The following is a 17,420-nucleotide window of genomic DNA, read 5'->3' as shown; positions in this document are numbered from 1 at the left end:
GATACCCCGGCCAGGTCGACTAGAAAGGCCTGCTCGCTGAAGTGTTTCAGGGAGCGTTTTACAGTGATGAGTGGAGGTCGTTTCACTGCTGACCCATTATGGATGCAGGCAATGAGGCAGTGATCGCTGAGATCTTGGTTGTAAACAGCAGAGGTGTATTTAGAGGGCAAGTTGGTTAGGATGATATCTATGAGGATGCCTGTGTTTACAGCTTTGGGGTGGTACCTGGTAGGTTCATTGATCATTTGTGTGAGATTGAGGGCATCAAGCTTAGATTGTAGGATGGCTGGGGTGTTAAGCATGCTCCAGTTTAGGTCGCCTAGCAGCACGAGCTCTGAAGGGCAATCAGTTCACATATCGTGTCCAGAGCACAGCTGGGGGCAGAGGGTGGTCTATAGCAGGCGGCAACGGTGAGAGACTTGTTTTTAGAGAGGTGGATTTTTAAAAGTAGAAGTTCAAATTGTTTGGGTAAAGACCTTGATAGCCTGCAGAGTTCTGTCCTACTATCTTTGCAGTAGATTGCAACACCGCCCCCTTTGGCTGTTCTATCTTGTCTGAAAATGTTGTAGTTCGGGATGAAAATTTCAGGCCTTCCTAAGCCAGGATTCATACACGGCTAGAACATCCGTGTTGGCAGAGTGTACTAAAGCAGTGAATAAAACAAACTTAGGGAGGAGGCTTCTAATGTTAACATGCATGAAACCAAGGCTATTACGGTTACAGAAGTCATCAAAAGAGAGCGCCTGGGAGTGGTTCTACACACTGCAGGGCCTGGATTCCCCACTACATCACCAGAGTAGGATAAGGGTACGGCTAAAAGCTATGAGAATTTGTCGTCTGGAACAGAGAGTAAAGGGGGGTTTCTGGGGGTGATAAAATAGCTTCAAGGTATAATGTAAAGATAAAGGTATGGTAGGATGTGAATACAGTGGAGGTAAACCTAGGTATTGAGTGATGAGCGAGATATTGTCTCTAGAAACATCATTGAAACCAGGTGATGTCATCGCATGTGTGGGTGGTGGAACTGAAAGGTTGGATAAGGTTTAATGAGCAGGGCTAGAAGCTCTACAGTGAAATAAGCCAATAAACACTAACCAGAACAGCAATGGACAAGGCATATTGACATCAAGGAGAGGCATGCTTAGTCAAGTGATCATAAGGGTCCAGTGAGTAGTGAGGTTGTTTGGGGTCATGGTGATTCAGACAGCTAGCCGGGCCATCGGTAGCAAGCTATCATAAGATGGAGGTCTGTTTTTAGCCACCTCGTGCGTTTCTGTCGGTAGATTAGTGGGGTTCCGTGTGGTAGAGGGGATCAATCCAATTGGCAAAATAGATATAGTGACACAAGAAAAATTGTCCGATAGACCTATTCAGATAGCAGCCAATAAGACGGCTAACGATTAGTGGGCTGCAGATGGGCGTTCAGGGAACGTCGCAACGGAGGGACCAGTTGGATAACTCCCTCGGGCAGATAACATTGATAGTCTAGTCGTGAAGGCCCGGTGGGGCTCAGCATCTGCAGTAAAACGGGTCCGGATAGGTGATTGTAGCCCAGGAGTGGCTGATGGAACTCTTCAGCTGGCTAGCTCCGGAATAATTGAAGTTTACTCCGGGATCAGACGTAAGCCAATAGTCACACGGATAGCAGCTAGCCAGTTGCGAGATCCAGGTGTAAATGTCCAGAGCTTGCTGTTGAAATCCGGGGATATGGAGAGAGATAGGTCCGGTATGTTCTGGTCTGAGTCGCGTTGTAGAAAACTGCCGATTAGATTTTTCGAGCTAAAGGATAGCTGATGACCACAAACAGTGGTTAGCTGAATTCTAACGTTAGCCAGTAAATTGGTTAGCTTCTGTTTATTTTCTGGCTAGCTTCTGGCTAGCTTCTGGTTAGCTTCTGGCTAACTTCTATTGTGGATTTCAGATTTGAGGTAAATAATATATACAGTGGGGCAAAAAAGTATTTAGTCAGCCACCAATTGTGCAAGTTCTCCTACTTAAAAAGATGAGAGGCCTGTAATTTTCATCATAGGTACACTTCAACTATGACAGACAAAATTAGAAAAAAATCCAGAAAATCACATTGTAGGATTTTAATGAATTTATTTGCAAATTATGGTGGAAAATAAGTATTTGGTCAACTACAAACAAGCAAGATTTCTGGCTCTCACAGACCTGTAACTTCTTCCTTAAGAGGCTCCTCTGTCCTCCACTCGTTACCTGTATTAATGGCACCTGTTTGAACTTATCAGTATAAAAGACACCTTTCCACAACCTCAAACAGTCACATTCCAAACCCCACTATGGCCAAGACCAAAGAGCTGTCAAAGGACACGAGAAACAAAATTGTAGACCTACACTAGGCTGGGAAGACTAAATCTGCAATAGGTAAGCAGCTTTGTTTGAAGAAATCAACTGTGGGAGCAATTATTAGGAAATGGAAGACATACAAGACCACTGATAATCTCCCTCTGTGAGCAAAAATCCCAGAACCACACGGGGGGACCTAGTGAATGACCTGCAGAGAGCTGGGACCAAAGTAACAAAGCCTACCATCAGCAAGGGCATTGAAGATGAAACGTTGTTGGGTCTATCAGCACGACAATGATCCCAAACACACCGCCCGGGCAATGAAGGAGTGGCTTCGTAAGAAGCATTTCGAGGTCCTGGAGTAGCCTAGCCAGTCTCCAGATCACAACCCCATAGAAAATCTTTGGAGGGAGTTGAAAGTCCATGTTGCCCAGCAACAGCCCCAAAACATCACTGCTCTAGAGGAGATCTGCATGGAGCATTGGGCCAAAATACCAGCAACAGTGTGTGAAAACTTACAGAAAACGTTTGACCTCTGTTATTGCCAACAAAGGGTATATATCAAAGTATTGAGATAAACTTTTGTTATTGACCAAATACTTATTTTCCACCATAATTTGCAAATAAATTCATAAAAAATCCTACAATGTGATTTTCTGGATTTTTTTTGTCCTTCTCATTTTGTCTGTCATTGTTGAAGTGTACCTATGATGAAAATTACAGGCCTCTCATCTTTTTAAGTGGGAGAACTTGCACAATTGGTGGCTAAGGCGGGTTGCAGGAGAGTGTTTTGAAGTTGAGTTTTTGTAAAAGAAAATATATAAAAGTTATGCGAAGAAAGGTGTGTGTGTGTGTGTGTGTGTGTGTGTGTGTGTGTGTGTGTGTGTGTGTGTGTATATACATACATACATACATACATACATACATACATACATACATACATACATACATACATACATACATACATACATACATACATACATACATACATACATACATACATACATACATACATACATACATACATACATACATACATACATACATACATACATACATACATACATACATACTGGACAAGATGAGGACAAAGGACGTCTGACTGCTATGCCATCTTGGGAGAAAAAAAAAGATCATGCGGATATGGATTGTTTATTATATGTTTTGAGTTCCTGTTTGAGACTCTGACCTCGTGCACATTTGAGCATGTGTGTCGTGTGTGCATCAAACATTTCATAGCTTGGTGCATTGACTACCTTGACAGCCTGACATTGTGAGAGGCACTTCTTCACTGTAACACCTGACCTCTTTTCCATTAATACACAGTCCGTCATGCTACACGGGCTGACATTTGGAGGATGTGGCAGGAACATGTCTGGCAAGCCGTGTTGAGAGGGTCAGGCTCCGGAACTGACTGGTGGGTGTGTGTAGACAGTGAGAACTGGGTTAGGACCGCCAGCCACTGAAGCCAGTGCTGTGTGTGGGTCTGTGTCTGGTTGGGTTCAAACCCGGGTCTCCTGCAAACATGTCTTCTCTCTGAGGTCAAGCCTAGGCTTCTGGTCTCATCCAAATTGCAAACAAAGTTACTCATCACACCAGCGTGGTTCATCCAACCACCTCTGTTACATGCACCACCGCCCTCTCACCAGCTTGTGAATAAGGACGGGTGCCTCGGTGCCATCACACCTCGTCTGCCACCCTGCTCAGGGCCACTCGCAGAGAACAGCACTGACATTTCCAAGCTTTCACTGCAGTTGGGTTTTAGTCAAATTGGTTTGGCAATTGCACAGTGAAATGTAAAGGCATCGGCACTGAGTAACCGACACCACGCAGAGGTAGGCAAGAGAAAAGGCCTTTGAACAAGGAGTAGGCTAGATAGTCTTGCTTTTTGAATAAATTGCCCCACTACAAAGCAAGATTGCTATCTTAGGAGCCAGAAAGGACATTTGTATTCTGAATCATTTCCATGAGCTTTTGAATTTCCTTATCTCCCCTGGAAGTGAGATAAAACCTGCTCTGTGTTCCACCTACATGACAGCATAATGGAAAACATTCTAGCATGTTTTTGAGTGCACTGCTGAACATTTCTAGGCTTTTCCTGGAACAGGCTGCTAACAGATCCAGTTGGAAACAACTCATGGTGGTGCGTCCCAAATGGCACCCTTTTCTCTACATAGTGCACTACTGCGGGCCCAGGTCAAAAGTAGTGCACTATATAGGGTGACATTGGGGTTCCAGCCCAGGAAGGCCTCTGCTTTGCATCAGTCCAGATTTAGCAAACCATTTGCAGTACAACATGCAATGTTTTCTTCCCCTGTCTAGCTCACTTTTTTAGAGCAAGTATTGGAGGTCTCCCCATAGACACTTATTCATATGGAGTGCGGATGAGGATCTAAATGTAAACAAACTGTGAGAGGTTGAGAAATGTGGCCACTCCTCGAAAACGTGTTCTGCAGTGCCCTGCCTGATCAAGGCCTGGATTGGATGGGATGGCTGGCTGGCTGGCTCCAGCAGAAAGGCCATGTGCACCACTCACTTTCACTCCTCTCCCTTTCTGTCTCTTTTTCTCTCCTCCACTGGCTTGTGTTCGACTGTTTGAGCCATACTGAACAAGGCAACCGTATTCAGGGGTGGGGTAAACAGAGCGCTGCACTGTATTAACTCCCCCCTTTCTAAAACAGATATTTGGGTTTTGTTAGAACTAACAGTGGCTCTGTATACATTCAGAGAGGATCAACATTAGCCTCATCTGGGGCCCTACATTTGTACAGCATGTGTTGTTGTTGAGGCGGTCTCATCTGTTTCTACTCTGGTTTGCGGTGGTAGATTTGACTATTTTTCTTAATTCATCAATGCACTCTTCAACAACCCTAGCTTGGTCCCAGATCTTGTGCTCTCAGTTGACGTGACAATGACCATAGGAATTGGCAAGACCAATTCCTATGGTCTGGCTAGTCTAACCTAGGTTTAGTGATTGAGTCAGGTCTTAGAGAATGTGCTGATGTTTTTGTTGACAGGAATCATAATAGAGGATACACTTAAGATAGCCTGATCCCTCTACAGTCAGTAACAAGGCATGATGGTTTCATGCTGGCTGTACACACAGTAACATATTATCATGCAGCCTTGGGAAGGACCAATGTGTTCCTGCATGGATAATGCTATGCAAATATTGTAGCTGCAGTATGAGACATTTGACTACAGGCTAGTCATGTTGGTGCTAGCTAGTGTTGCTGGGTGTAGGGTGAAGTTGCACTTAGATGCTGATCTTTTGTCAGTTTAGCATTTTCCCGCCAAAGGTTAAAGTTAGGATTGGAGGGAGGGAAGCTGATCCTTGATCTGTACCTAGGAGAGACTTTACCCCATAGAAGTACAAACAGTCATGTGTTCTCCCATCACAGTTCTGATATTTTATGGTCTATATGCTTTAAACCAGTTTATGGTCTGCCTTTGTGTGAAGGCACAAAGTCGCCGCCAGCAAAACACTAGAGCTGTAAATGTAAAACCTCTCTTTTGCCTCTGTGCAAATCAGGTCGTTTATGGTGATGCTAGGGGAAAAGTAGTTTATGATGCTGATATTACAGAACAACCTTTTGAAACATAGGCCTGGGAGCGCGAATGGGTACACCTGTTCTTGCACATTGCACTCTGGCATTTCCTATATGTACAGATCTAGGATCAGCTTCTCCTCCCCCAATCCTAACCTTAACCAACATAACATGTACTTTTTGGTCCACCAGCCACTGTGGCAAAAAAAGTACACCAATAGCATGCTCTGTAATGTTTCAAAAACAATAATATATATATATATTCACACACACACACACGCAGTTGAAGTCGGAAGTTTACATACACCTTAGCCAAATACATTTAAGCTCGGTTTTTCACAATTCCTGACATTTAATCCTAGTAAAAATTCCCTGTCTTAGGTTGGTTAGGATCACCATTTTATTTTAAGAATGTGAAATGTCAGAATAATAGTAGAGAGAATGGAGAGAATTTCTTTCAGTCTTTATTTCTTTCATCACATTCTCAGAGGGTCAGAAGTTTACATTTTGGGTAGTTTCGGGTAGCCTTCCACATCATCCCACAATAAGTTGGGTGAATTTTGGCCAATTCCTCCTGACAGAGCTGGTGTAACTGAGTCAGGTTTGTAGGCCTCCTTGCTCGCACACTCTTTTACAGTTCTGCCTACAAATGTTCTATAGGATTGAGGTCAGGGCTTGGTGATGGCCACTCCAATACCTTGACTTAAGCCATTTTGCCACAACTTTGGAAGTATGCTTGGGGTCATTGTCCATTTGGAAGACCCATTTGCGACCAAGCTTTAACTTCCTGACTGATGTCTTGAGATGTTGCTTCAATATAGCCACGTTATATTCCTCCCTCTATTTTGTAAAGTGCACCACTGCAGCAAAGCACCCCCACAACATGATGCTGCTACCCCCATGCTTCACAGTTCGGATGGTGTTCTTCAGCTTGCAAGCATCCCCATTTTCCTCCAAACATAACGATGGTCATTATAGCCAAACAGTTCTATTTTTGTTTCATCAGACTAGAGGACATTTCTCAAAAAAGTACAAGCTTTGTCCCCATGTGCAGTTGCAAACTGTACTCTGGCTTTTTTTTATGGCAGTTTTGGAGCACTGGCTTCTTCCTTGCTGAGCACCCTTTCAGGTTATGTCGATATAGGACTCGTTTTAACTGTGGATATAGATACTTTTGTACCGGTTTTCTCCAGCATCTTCACGAGGTCTTTTGCTGCTGTTCTGGGATTGATTTGGACTTTTTGCACCAAAGTACGTTCATCTCCAGGAGACGTGGTACCTTCAGGCGTTAGGAAATTGCTTCCAAGGATGAACCAGACTCATGGAGGTCTACAATGTTTTTTTTCTGAGGTCTTGGCTGGTTTCTTTAGATTTCCCCATGATGTCAAGCAAAGAGGCACTGAGTTTGAAGGTAGGCCTTGAAATACATACACCACCAATTGACTCAGGCTAATTGACATCATTTATCAGAAGCTTCTAAAGCCGTGACATCATTTTCAGGAATTTTCCAAGCTGTTTAAAGGCACAGTCAACTTAGTGTATGTAAACGTCTGACCCACTGGAATTGTGATACAGTGAATTATAAGTGAAATAATCTGTCTATAAACAATTGTTGGAAAAATTACTTGTCATGCATGAAGTAGACCGACTAACCGACTTGCCAAAACTATAGTTTGTTAACAAGAAATTTGTGGAGAGGTTGAAAAATGAGTTTTAGTGACTCCAACCTAAGTGTATGTAAACCTCCGATTTCAACTGTATTTATTTATTGTTTTTTTACCAAAATACACTACATGACCAAAAGTATGTGGCCACCTGCTCATTGAACATCTCATTCCAAAATCATGGGCATTAATATGGAGTTGGTCCCCCTTTGCTGCTATAACAGCCTCCAGTCTTCTGGGAAGACATTCCACTAGATGTTGGAACATTGCTGCGGAGACACTAATGCCTCAAGCATTAGTGAGGTTTGGCACTGATGTTGGGCAATTAGGCCTAGCTCGCAGTCGCCATTCAAATTAATCCCAAAGGTGTTCAATGGGGTTGAGGTCAGGACTCTTTGCAGGCCAGTCAAGTTCTTCCACACTGATCTCGACAAACCATTTCTGTGTGGACCTTTTTTTGTACACGGGGACATTGTCATGTTGAAACAGGAAAGGGCCTTCCCCAAACTGTTCCACAAAGTTCAATGCACTGAATTGTCTGGAATGTCATTGTATGTTGTAGTGTTAAGATTTCCCTTCACTGGAACTAAGGGGCCTAGCCCGAACCATGAAAAAACAGCCCAGACCATTATTCCTACTCCACCAAACGTTACAGTAGGCACTATGCATTCGGGAAGGTAGGGTTCTCCTGGCATTCATCAAACCCAGATTCTGCCAGATGGTGAAACGTGATTCATCACTCCAGAGAACAGCGTTTCCACTGCTCCAATGGTGGCGAGCTTTACACCACTCCAGCCGACACTTGGCATTGCGCATGGTGATCTTAGGTTTGCCTTGTGTGGGGCTGCTCATGAAGCTCCCGACGAACAGTCAGCAACGGGTGTGGCAGAAATAGCTGAATCCACTACTTTTGTGTATATATAGTGTATCACAGAGACAAACATGTCCACCTGCACTTTTAAGGTTACCGTTGTAGTGCAGACTTAAGTCCCGTTTGTGCCTTTTTGAGATTGATTCTGACTAGTAGATTCATTTCTTTCTCTTTCCTAGTAGTTGACACACCAACATGGAAAAACAACCTAGTTTATGAACAAAACCATGTAAATAGCCAAGAAACCCAAGGACAAAGTCTCACTTCAGCAGACTTTAGTTTCAAGTAAATTAGACAGACTTTTATGGCTGGGCGCAGTGCTTCAAAAAATGTATATTTCACGCAACACCCCAGCCAGGCGACGTTGTAGCGCAAAGCAGAGTAAGCTATATAGGATACGTAGTTCTTTGACTTTGTGTGATTAATTTACCAGCTATGAAACGACAAGGCAGAAATAAAACAGCTACTGCAGCATTTATTTGACTATAAATGTGATAATTCTTGACTATTTGTATTCAGAAATGTGAGTGAAATGCTCGCCCTGACCACCCGTCAATGCCAAAATCTACCCGCAGGTGGATGGTGTTAATTTTAGGCCCTGTTAACCATTAGTGGAAGAAATGTAGCATCTAGGGGCAACTTCAACCCACACAGCACATTGAAGCCCTTTCAATGAGGAATGCACATTTAAAATCACATTTTATTTGTCACATATGCTGAATACAACAGGTTACAACACCTTAACGTGAAATGCTAAATTACAAGCTCTGAACCAACAATGCAGTTCAAGAAATCTAGTTAAGTAAAAGATCAAATAAAAAGTAACACAATAAAATAACAAGGATATATACTGGGGGTGCCGGTACAGAGTCAATGTTATTCAAATGCTATTCAAAGCCCAGTCCCGGACTACCTGAATTCTCAGAAATGTTATCCTCACGATGGTTTCTTCCCTCTGTTGCGGCTTTGTCTCATTAGTAAATATTACATAGCTCTTCTTAATTAATTTGGATCCGGGGAACGTTAGTCATGCTTGGGAGATGATGAAATGATAAATCAAGGCTTTTGGCTGCCACAGGCACTCTGGGAACAGTTGTTATTTACGCTGCTGTGAGACTGAAGTTCTGGTCCTGGTTTCCCAAAATTATCTTAAGCCTAAGTTAATCATTAGAACCAGTGAGCTCAAGGCTAAGTTCGTCGTTAGAACCATTGAGGTCACTGAACTTAGCCTTAAGATGCTTTTAGGAAAACAAGCCCTGGTGAGAGCTTGTAGCCGAGAACTAACACACACACACACGGACGGACACACACCACACACACACACTAGAACAGGCATGTTGTTATGTTCTTACACTGTTGTGAAGTCCTGTAGAGAATAAAGACTGTTCTGGATGACTTCCCTAGACTAGAGTCAATCAACAGCAGCCACGCTGGCAGTTTCGCTCCAGGTTTGTCTGGGTGTATATTTTTCCTCCCTGGAAAATCACCCCTGATTATGGTCATCATCCAGCTTCTCCGCTTCCACAACATCCCCTCAAAGTCCACACAGCCTTATTTTTGTGGAATTCCACTTTTTTTCCTCATCACCCCTAGACCTAACTCTTACCTTAAACCCCCAAAACCCTAACCTTAACCCCAAAAACCTAAACCTAAACATTTAAATATAATTTGACCAAATTCAACAACAAAAAGAGTCCTACCTTGTCAAGGCATTATGTGAATTTTTAGGAGATTGGCGTCCTGATAATGTAGGAAAACAAGTGTGTACTCACTCACTCACTCACTCACTCACTCACTCACTCACTCACTCACTCACTCACTCACTCACTCACTCACTCTCACACATACACACAGCCCCTCTCCTCCTGTCACCCCACTGAGAGCCTATAGCTGTTCTGTGGCTGAGAGGGCACTCTCCATTAGCTGCCTCTTGCTTAATTGATGAGGTGTTCAAAAATGTCTTTGCTCGTCACTCGCAGGGAAAAGTACACCCAAAGTTGGCCGAGGAGCTGTGGTCTTGATGGAACAGAAGCGGTGAGAGGGATGCAAAGCGCGGAAAATATATTTTTTATATCTTGCCATTATGGATTTGGACCATGGTTGAGTCTGAAATTGCACCATATTTCCGTTATAGTGCACTACTTTTGACCAGGGCCCTTAGGGCTCTGGTCATAAGTAGTGCACTATATAGTGAATAGGGCACCCCATGTATCTCTCCCACTCTGTAACGGCACCTTTCACTGTTGAGTGGATTCCATGATGCTTCTTCCTTACGTAATGCATCCAGAAAGCTTAAATGTCGGAAGGTGGGTGATGATGAGCGCAGGACTGTGAGGAAAGGATTGAGATTGAAGGGGGGCTGAGGAAGAGGAGGGGGTATAACGTGAGCCTGATGTATTTAGTCCAAAGTCTATTTCTGGTTAACCCAAGCTAAACCTGGGTTTAGCTTTATGATCAACTCAGAGAAGCAAAATGACAATGGAGAGAAAATGCCTACTTCCTCTTTCTACCTTGGATATACAGCACTACTACTGCTAGTAGCTGCCTTCCTTTCTGATTTAGGCTTGTAAAATTCCAGAATTGTATTTTGTGATTGTCTGGATCTTATATCATCTGTTAATAGTTCCATCTGGATTTCGAGCAAGGGTATAATGGAATGAATTTTTGCAACTCCAACTCTGATCGGATGACATTTTGTACTGGCAAACCATAGAACTCCTCCTCAAAGATCTCCAGTGGTACTGTGTCCTTGAGTAGCACCCTCATGTTTCCTTCATTCAGTGGAAGTGGTCTTATGCAATGCTGCTAAATGTGTCATCTCTCCACCATCACCGCCTTAGTACTCTCTACCTGTCAAGTAGAGGTTTGGTTAGGCTCTCGGGGGGGCTTATTGGCACGCATTATCAGAAGATTGCAGACGACACAACAGTGGTAGGCCTGATCACCGACAACGACGAGACAGCCTATAGGGAGGAGGTCAGAATAACAACCTATCCCTCAACGTAACCAATACTAAGGAGATGATTGTGGACTACAGTAAAAGGAGGACCGAGCACGCCCCCATTCTCATCGACGGGGCTGTAGTGGAGCAGGGTTGAGAGCTTCAAGTTCCTTGGTGTCCGCATCACCAACAAACTAGAATGGTCCAAACACACCAAGAAAGTTATAAAGAGGGCACGACAAAGCCTATTTCCCCCTCAGGAGTCTGAAAAGATTTGGCATGGGTCCTGGAACGGCAATTGCTCAGCCTCCGACCGCAAGGCACTACAGAGGGTAGTGCATACGGCCCAGTACTTCACTGGGGCTAAGCTGCCTACACCAGGTGATGTCAGAGGAAGGCCCTAACAATTGTCAAAGACCCCAGCTACCCCAGTCATAGACTGTTCTCTCTACTACTGCATTGCAAGCGGTACCGGAGTGCCATGTCTAGGACAAAAAGGCTTCTCAACATTTTTTACCCCCAAGCCATAAGAATCCTGAACAGGTAATCAAATGGCTACCCGGACTATTTGCATTGTCCGCCCCCCCCCCCAACCCCTCTTTTACGCTTCATGTTCCACAGAGTACTATTATGCAAGCGTTGCAGTTGCCGTGACCACAGTGCAGCATGTCAATCTAAATCTTAAACACCGTTGTGTGGTTCATCAGACTAAAGATGCTCATCGGGCTTAAAGATGCTCTGTGAAGAAGGCACAGCATGTTGAGTGCTCTCTTAGGTTTAAATACCACCTCTCTGACATTTGATTATAATGCGGCTATATTTAGCCTGCCACTTGGCGACAGGCAGCTCTTTCTGCTTGATTAAAGCAGCAGCGACTTAAGAAGCCATGTTTTGGCTCTGACACTCTGGCTGGTGAGATCTCAGCTCATATCAGCTGGTCTCGTCTTGTCCAGAGGAGGAGGGAGACGTGTGTGTGTGTGTGTGTGTGTGTGTGTGTGTGTGTGTGTGTGTGTGTGTGTGTGTGTGTGTGTGTGTGTGTGTGTGTGTGTGTGTGTGTGTGTGTGTGTGTGTGTGTGTGTGTGTGTGTGTGTGTGTGTGTGTGTGTGTGTGTGTGTGTGTGTGGGGACACAGGCTGATGGGCTCAGCATGAGGTCCGCTACTCTCCCCTTCGTCCAGTGCGAGGCTTTTGTTCGAAAGGCTATGATAGAAAATACTTCAATAATAATCTGTCTGCCTCCCACTATTGTTCTCCTGCTCCTGTTGCCCTGGGAAACCATGGCTAAACCAGAGGCCCTTTCGTCTCAGGCTAGCCGTCTCATGACCACATGACCGTTGTCCATATCTGCATTTATTTCACCTTTGTTTTAACAGGGAGTCATATTAATACCCTGGTCTCTTTTACAAATTAGCACTACAGAAATACACGCATCAAGTACGAAATGCAATCAATAAATGGGTGCAGGCAAAAACGCATAGCCTGGAATGTCACACACACTGGCTCAGGTGTTGCATTGTGCATGTTGGATTCCATTGCAGTTGGACTGCGCAGAATCACTGCTCGGGCTTACTCATTATGTGATGATTGATTCAGCGCCTCCTTCAAACTGATCCCCTCAAACACACTGATTGACTGTCTCATCTCGTTCAAAGGCTTCTTTTAGCAGATTATGACTGAAACAGGAGAGTGCAGCCTCAAAGGCATCTTTAGCTGCTTGGACCCGCTGGAAGTTGGTGAATAGCAGTGAATGTCCCTCTTCTTATTTGGTTCTCATCGGTGTAGGTTGAAGTATCCGCTAGATGCTGATCTCGGGTCAGTTTGGCATTTACCACACTATGTTTAATGTTAAGTTTGAGGAAGCTCATCCTAGATCTGTACCTAGGTGGAACTTCACCCCGGAGCGTTCTCATTTGTCTATCACCATTGTTTACTGCATCCACCCCTATGCTGTGTATTATATGTTGTGTACTCATGGCGAGTATGACAACAACAAGGCTATTAAAATAGACGAGAGGGCAGCGTCGCAGCATGAGCTCTTTACATCAAGGGTTATTAAAGCCAAAGCGCTGTGTGCATTAAACACATTTTAATCTGTGATTTTGTTTCCTGGAGTAGAGATAACATACTCTGTTATCAGCCTGAGATCCCCTCAGTAACAGATACACACTCCTGACGTGGTCGTATAGAATACCTTTTGCTTGCAGCGATCACATGACATTCTGTTCATTAGAATTCTGATACATTTTCTTCTCTCTCACTGAAATCTCTTTTTTTTCTTAGTGATTGCTACTCGGTGCAGAAGGAATATATTCTCATTGGTCTATGCGCTGTAGAGTTTTAGTCTAATCTTTAGCCCAAACACTGCGGGTCTCGTCAGAACTCAGAGTTTGGGACTGCTCAATCGCTATAGAACAAAGGGATGTATATTGTGTAATGTTTGGCTCTGTACAAGCCTTTTGGATGCAAGATTTTGTCACTCTGTCTGCGTCCTTGTTATTGGCAAGCTCACCATGGGTCGCAAATGGTAAAAAGCCTGCCTCTTGTTTGCTCTCCATTCTGTGCCGATGCTTTGCTTCTTACTTCAGAACAAATGATCACAGAACAGGTAGTGACTGTTAAGAGATTTTTAACAGGAACCTTGGGATTTTTGTCCAAAACACGTAGTCTGCAAAGGTTCTCTTATTGATATCGAATTTGTTTAAATGCCAGTGCTGATACCGGTAATCCACTCGTGGCCAAGCCACAGACCCAATGGCAATCTCCTCTTGTCAGTTTCCCTCGGACTGTGAGAGAGTATCAGCCTTGAATTGATGACAGGGCAATCTGGTCCACCTCTCAGACAGGCCAGTCATTAAAAAGATACTTCTGGATTTTGGCAATGAGGCCCTAGATGCTAGTAGATACCCATAGACTTCCAGTCATTGTGCTATTGCTAGTTAGCATTGGCTCGAGAAACTGCCTCGAACTTCCTTCATACTGGACACAGATGGTATCTACAAGTTCATCTGTCTCTGTCTCCCAAAGTATCCCTTCAAGGTTACCTTCACACCGGCTGTCTCGTCTGGCCTCATCTCTCTCCTCTTCTCTCTCTCCCCCCCACTATTCCTGTCCTCTCTCCAATCCTCCGTCCTATTCCCTATGTAGGGCCCATAATGACGATGGGCATGATGACAGCCTTTCAGACAGCACCCTGAGAAAATAGAGCCCTGTCTGAGCCTCATCACCACCTCTGTCATGTAACAGCCATTTCTTAATGGGACAAATTCTCCCTACCTTTGTCTTCATCTTCACAGGAATATGAGGATAACATTTGTTGTTTTTGTGGAAACTAGAGAAACAAGCAGTTAAAAAAGGGCAACCCTATTTCCTACATATGGAATAGCACCCAATCATTTTTGGACAAAAAATGATTGAAACGAGTCATCTTTTATTTATGGGAGATGCCATCACATTTTATTTTTTGCAGTGTGACTGTTCCCAGCACCCCATTCCATTGAAGCCTCTTAGTAGCCCTGGCATATCTAAACTCCACATGTCTGTTGTCGGTGTGAGGCGAGCTTATCTGAACCTGCGTCAGGTATGGAAATCACACCACCGTATGCTCAGCCAGGGCATCGTGCATCTGTTGCGGATGGATGGTACCATGTGGTCACACAAGTTACGCTACCTGTGCTCGTGCTATTGGGAGAGAGCACACATCACATGCGTACATATGTTGTTTCAATTCTGGGTTTTGTTCAGTCTCTTCAAAATACCATCACTTCCCTGAGGATACATGGAATTACAGACCCATTGAAGTCAATGGTTGTTCGGAGCTTTTTGATGTGTAAACCCAAAGTGTGTGAGTGTATTTTTGATGTGTCACACGCATACATGCCTGAGGCAGTGTGTATGTGCACAGGAGTGTGGTTCATTCATGCGTGTGTATTGATCTCTCTGTGTTGTCTTTTTTTCTGTCAGTTCCACACCTGCACGGTTTGCTCCCAACGCTGGTGCCTGACCTTATTGATCCCCTCCTCTCTCTCTCTTTCCTCTATTTTTCTCTCCTCTCTCTCTCCTCTCTTTTTCTCTCCTTTCTCTCTCCTCTCTTTCTGCAGATCTGCTGAACGGCGCTCAGGAGAAATGTGAGCTTCCCCCCATGGACGGCTTCCCTCACTGTGAGGCCAAAGTCAAGGTGAGCGAGACGCACGCACACACCCACGCACCCAATCAAACACGCACCCAATTAAACACGCACACACACACACATAGCAACCACCAGCAGCAGCAGTAATCACAGTCCTACAGCCCCAGGCCGGAGTCTGCCCGGAGCAGATACCGTCATATCATAAAGGCCATCTGCTCTGCGGGCTGCTCCCAAGCCTCTACTGGCACTGGCACCAAGGAAAGGCAGGCATGGCTAGCCGATCACCATTTAAAAGAGCCAAAGCAGGGCTCCAACAGGCTCCATAGCGGAAACAGATGAGTTGTTTTGTCCTATTTAGCCTCCGTTTGTCTCAAATATCTATCTCCTTTCTCTTTTTTTATGCGATTATTTCAACCACATTACATCTCAAGTGTCTTATTGAGGTTAAATCAGAATGCATCTTTTCAATGTATTCTGTTGCGCGTGGCCTAAATGTTTCTGCTGATAAAACTGTCGGCTAGTAAAATAACTTCGGACAGTTTATTTTATTCCTCGGGCGCTTTTATGGGGTATGGTGAAAATCCCAGCTGTCACAGTGCTATATAATACTGTACATGGTACAAACTTCCTACTGGCAACCTTTTCCATCCTGTTATTGTGCTCTGATGGATAATAATTATTTGAAAAATCTTTCAGAAGGTTTTTAAGCAGGTACAAAAGACAAATTGAAGACTTCTTGCTCCTCCCGATTACAATATACTTCGGAATTCATAAACCCCTGTAGAATACCTTTAAGTCAATTAGCTGCAAATGATGTTTTCAGCTGCCTGGCGTGACACATTCCAGGGGATTTACTTGGGTGGCTGTCAATCTCAGTGGAATTAGTTAGGGCAGTCTCATATAAACCTACACCCACTCTGCATAGCCTAGTCATTCAAAAACAATGGGATGGAAATCCGATTTATAAAATCAGATGGAAATTGCAGCGATGGAAAGAGGTAGGCTACTTCCCATATGGCAGCCTATTCCCTATGTAGGGCCCATAATGAATAGGGTGTCATTTGAGACTCAGCCTTAATGTTTCAGTGTTGGAGTGGAACACCATTATTCCTAACCCAGAATGTGTAAGTGATTGCCATATTCCCCCGTAGCCTTGGCCAAGTCGTAGCCCCACTCTGCTCCTTCACTGGGCTTCAGCAGACTGTTTTGCACATCTCCATCTGTGAACATCTGAAAACACTGTATTTTGCGGTTGAGTCTCGAAAAAACATCAGCCCATATAACAAAAAACACTTTTTCACTTTCAATGCTGTTGACACTTTGCCCAGTCACATTTTTGTCACTGTTTCTTTGCTTATATTGCCTGGTTCTTTTTCTTGGATTGATGAGTCCTCACACACACACAGACATGGGATGGGAGGACTGGCCAAGATGTGGATTGATAGGCTATACTGGTATCTATTGTGTTCAGTCCTGACCAAGTCTCTCCTCCTCTTCCTCAGTGGATGAAGGACATGTGGCGGTCAGACTCATGCTACACTAACTACGGCGTGGACGGCTCCACCTGCTCCTTCTTCATATATCTCAGCGAGGTGAGTGTGTGTGTGTGTGTGTCCTTGGTTGTCCACTTATGTTTGTTATGGTATGATCTACTCGTTGACATTCAGTGTTAACAGCCTGGGGGATGTGGAACTCCCCAGCTCTTTACGTATTCACCCATTGCATCTCCACGCGCCCTTGACGACTGAACTATTTACTTGTGAATTATCCTACAGCGGTGCATTTTTTTCTAGGCGTTAATATGGAAACATGTACTGTAGCTATCTGATGACCTTAGCGAGTAGGGTACGCACATGCAAACACTACACTTGAGATGTAAAGCCCATTTATACCGTAGCATTCACAAATAAGGCTTGTCCTCTGGTGGTCAATGAGAAGCTCATTGCTAAGTAGCAATGACCCAAC

The 17,420-nt window shown here is 44.2% G+C and overlaps 1 protein-coding gene across 2 annotated transcripts in view; it reads left to right on the top strand.

Moving 5' to 3' along the window:
* LOC124010544 (alpha-1,6-mannosylglycoprotein 6-beta-N-acetylglucosaminyltransferase A-like) overlaps positions 1-17,420 on the top strand; it is a 111,107-nt gene that overhangs the window by 38,950 nt on the left and 54,737 nt on the right. For both annotated transcript variants that reach the window (XM_046323082.1, XM_046323079.1), the window contains 2 exons: positions 15,427-15,503; positions 16,958-17,047. In XM_046323082.1, coding sequence (XP_046179038.1) covers positions 15,427-15,503; positions 16,958-17,047 — 167 coding nt within the window. The remainder of the gene's footprint in view (positions 1-15,426; positions 15,504-16,957; positions 17,048-17,420) is intronic.

This window comes from Oncorhynchus gorbuscha, linkage group LG23 (genome assembly GCF_021184085.1).
Source record: "Oncorhynchus gorbuscha isolate QuinsamMale2020 ecotype Even-year linkage group LG23, OgorEven_v1.0, whole genome shotgun sequence".
NCBI classification, from domain to species: domain Eukaryota; kingdom Metazoa; phylum Chordata; class Actinopteri; order Salmoniformes; family Salmonidae; genus Oncorhynchus; species Oncorhynchus gorbuscha.
Note: the sequence above shows the minus strand (reverse complement) of the source record. Positions and strands in the feature narration are given on the sequence as shown.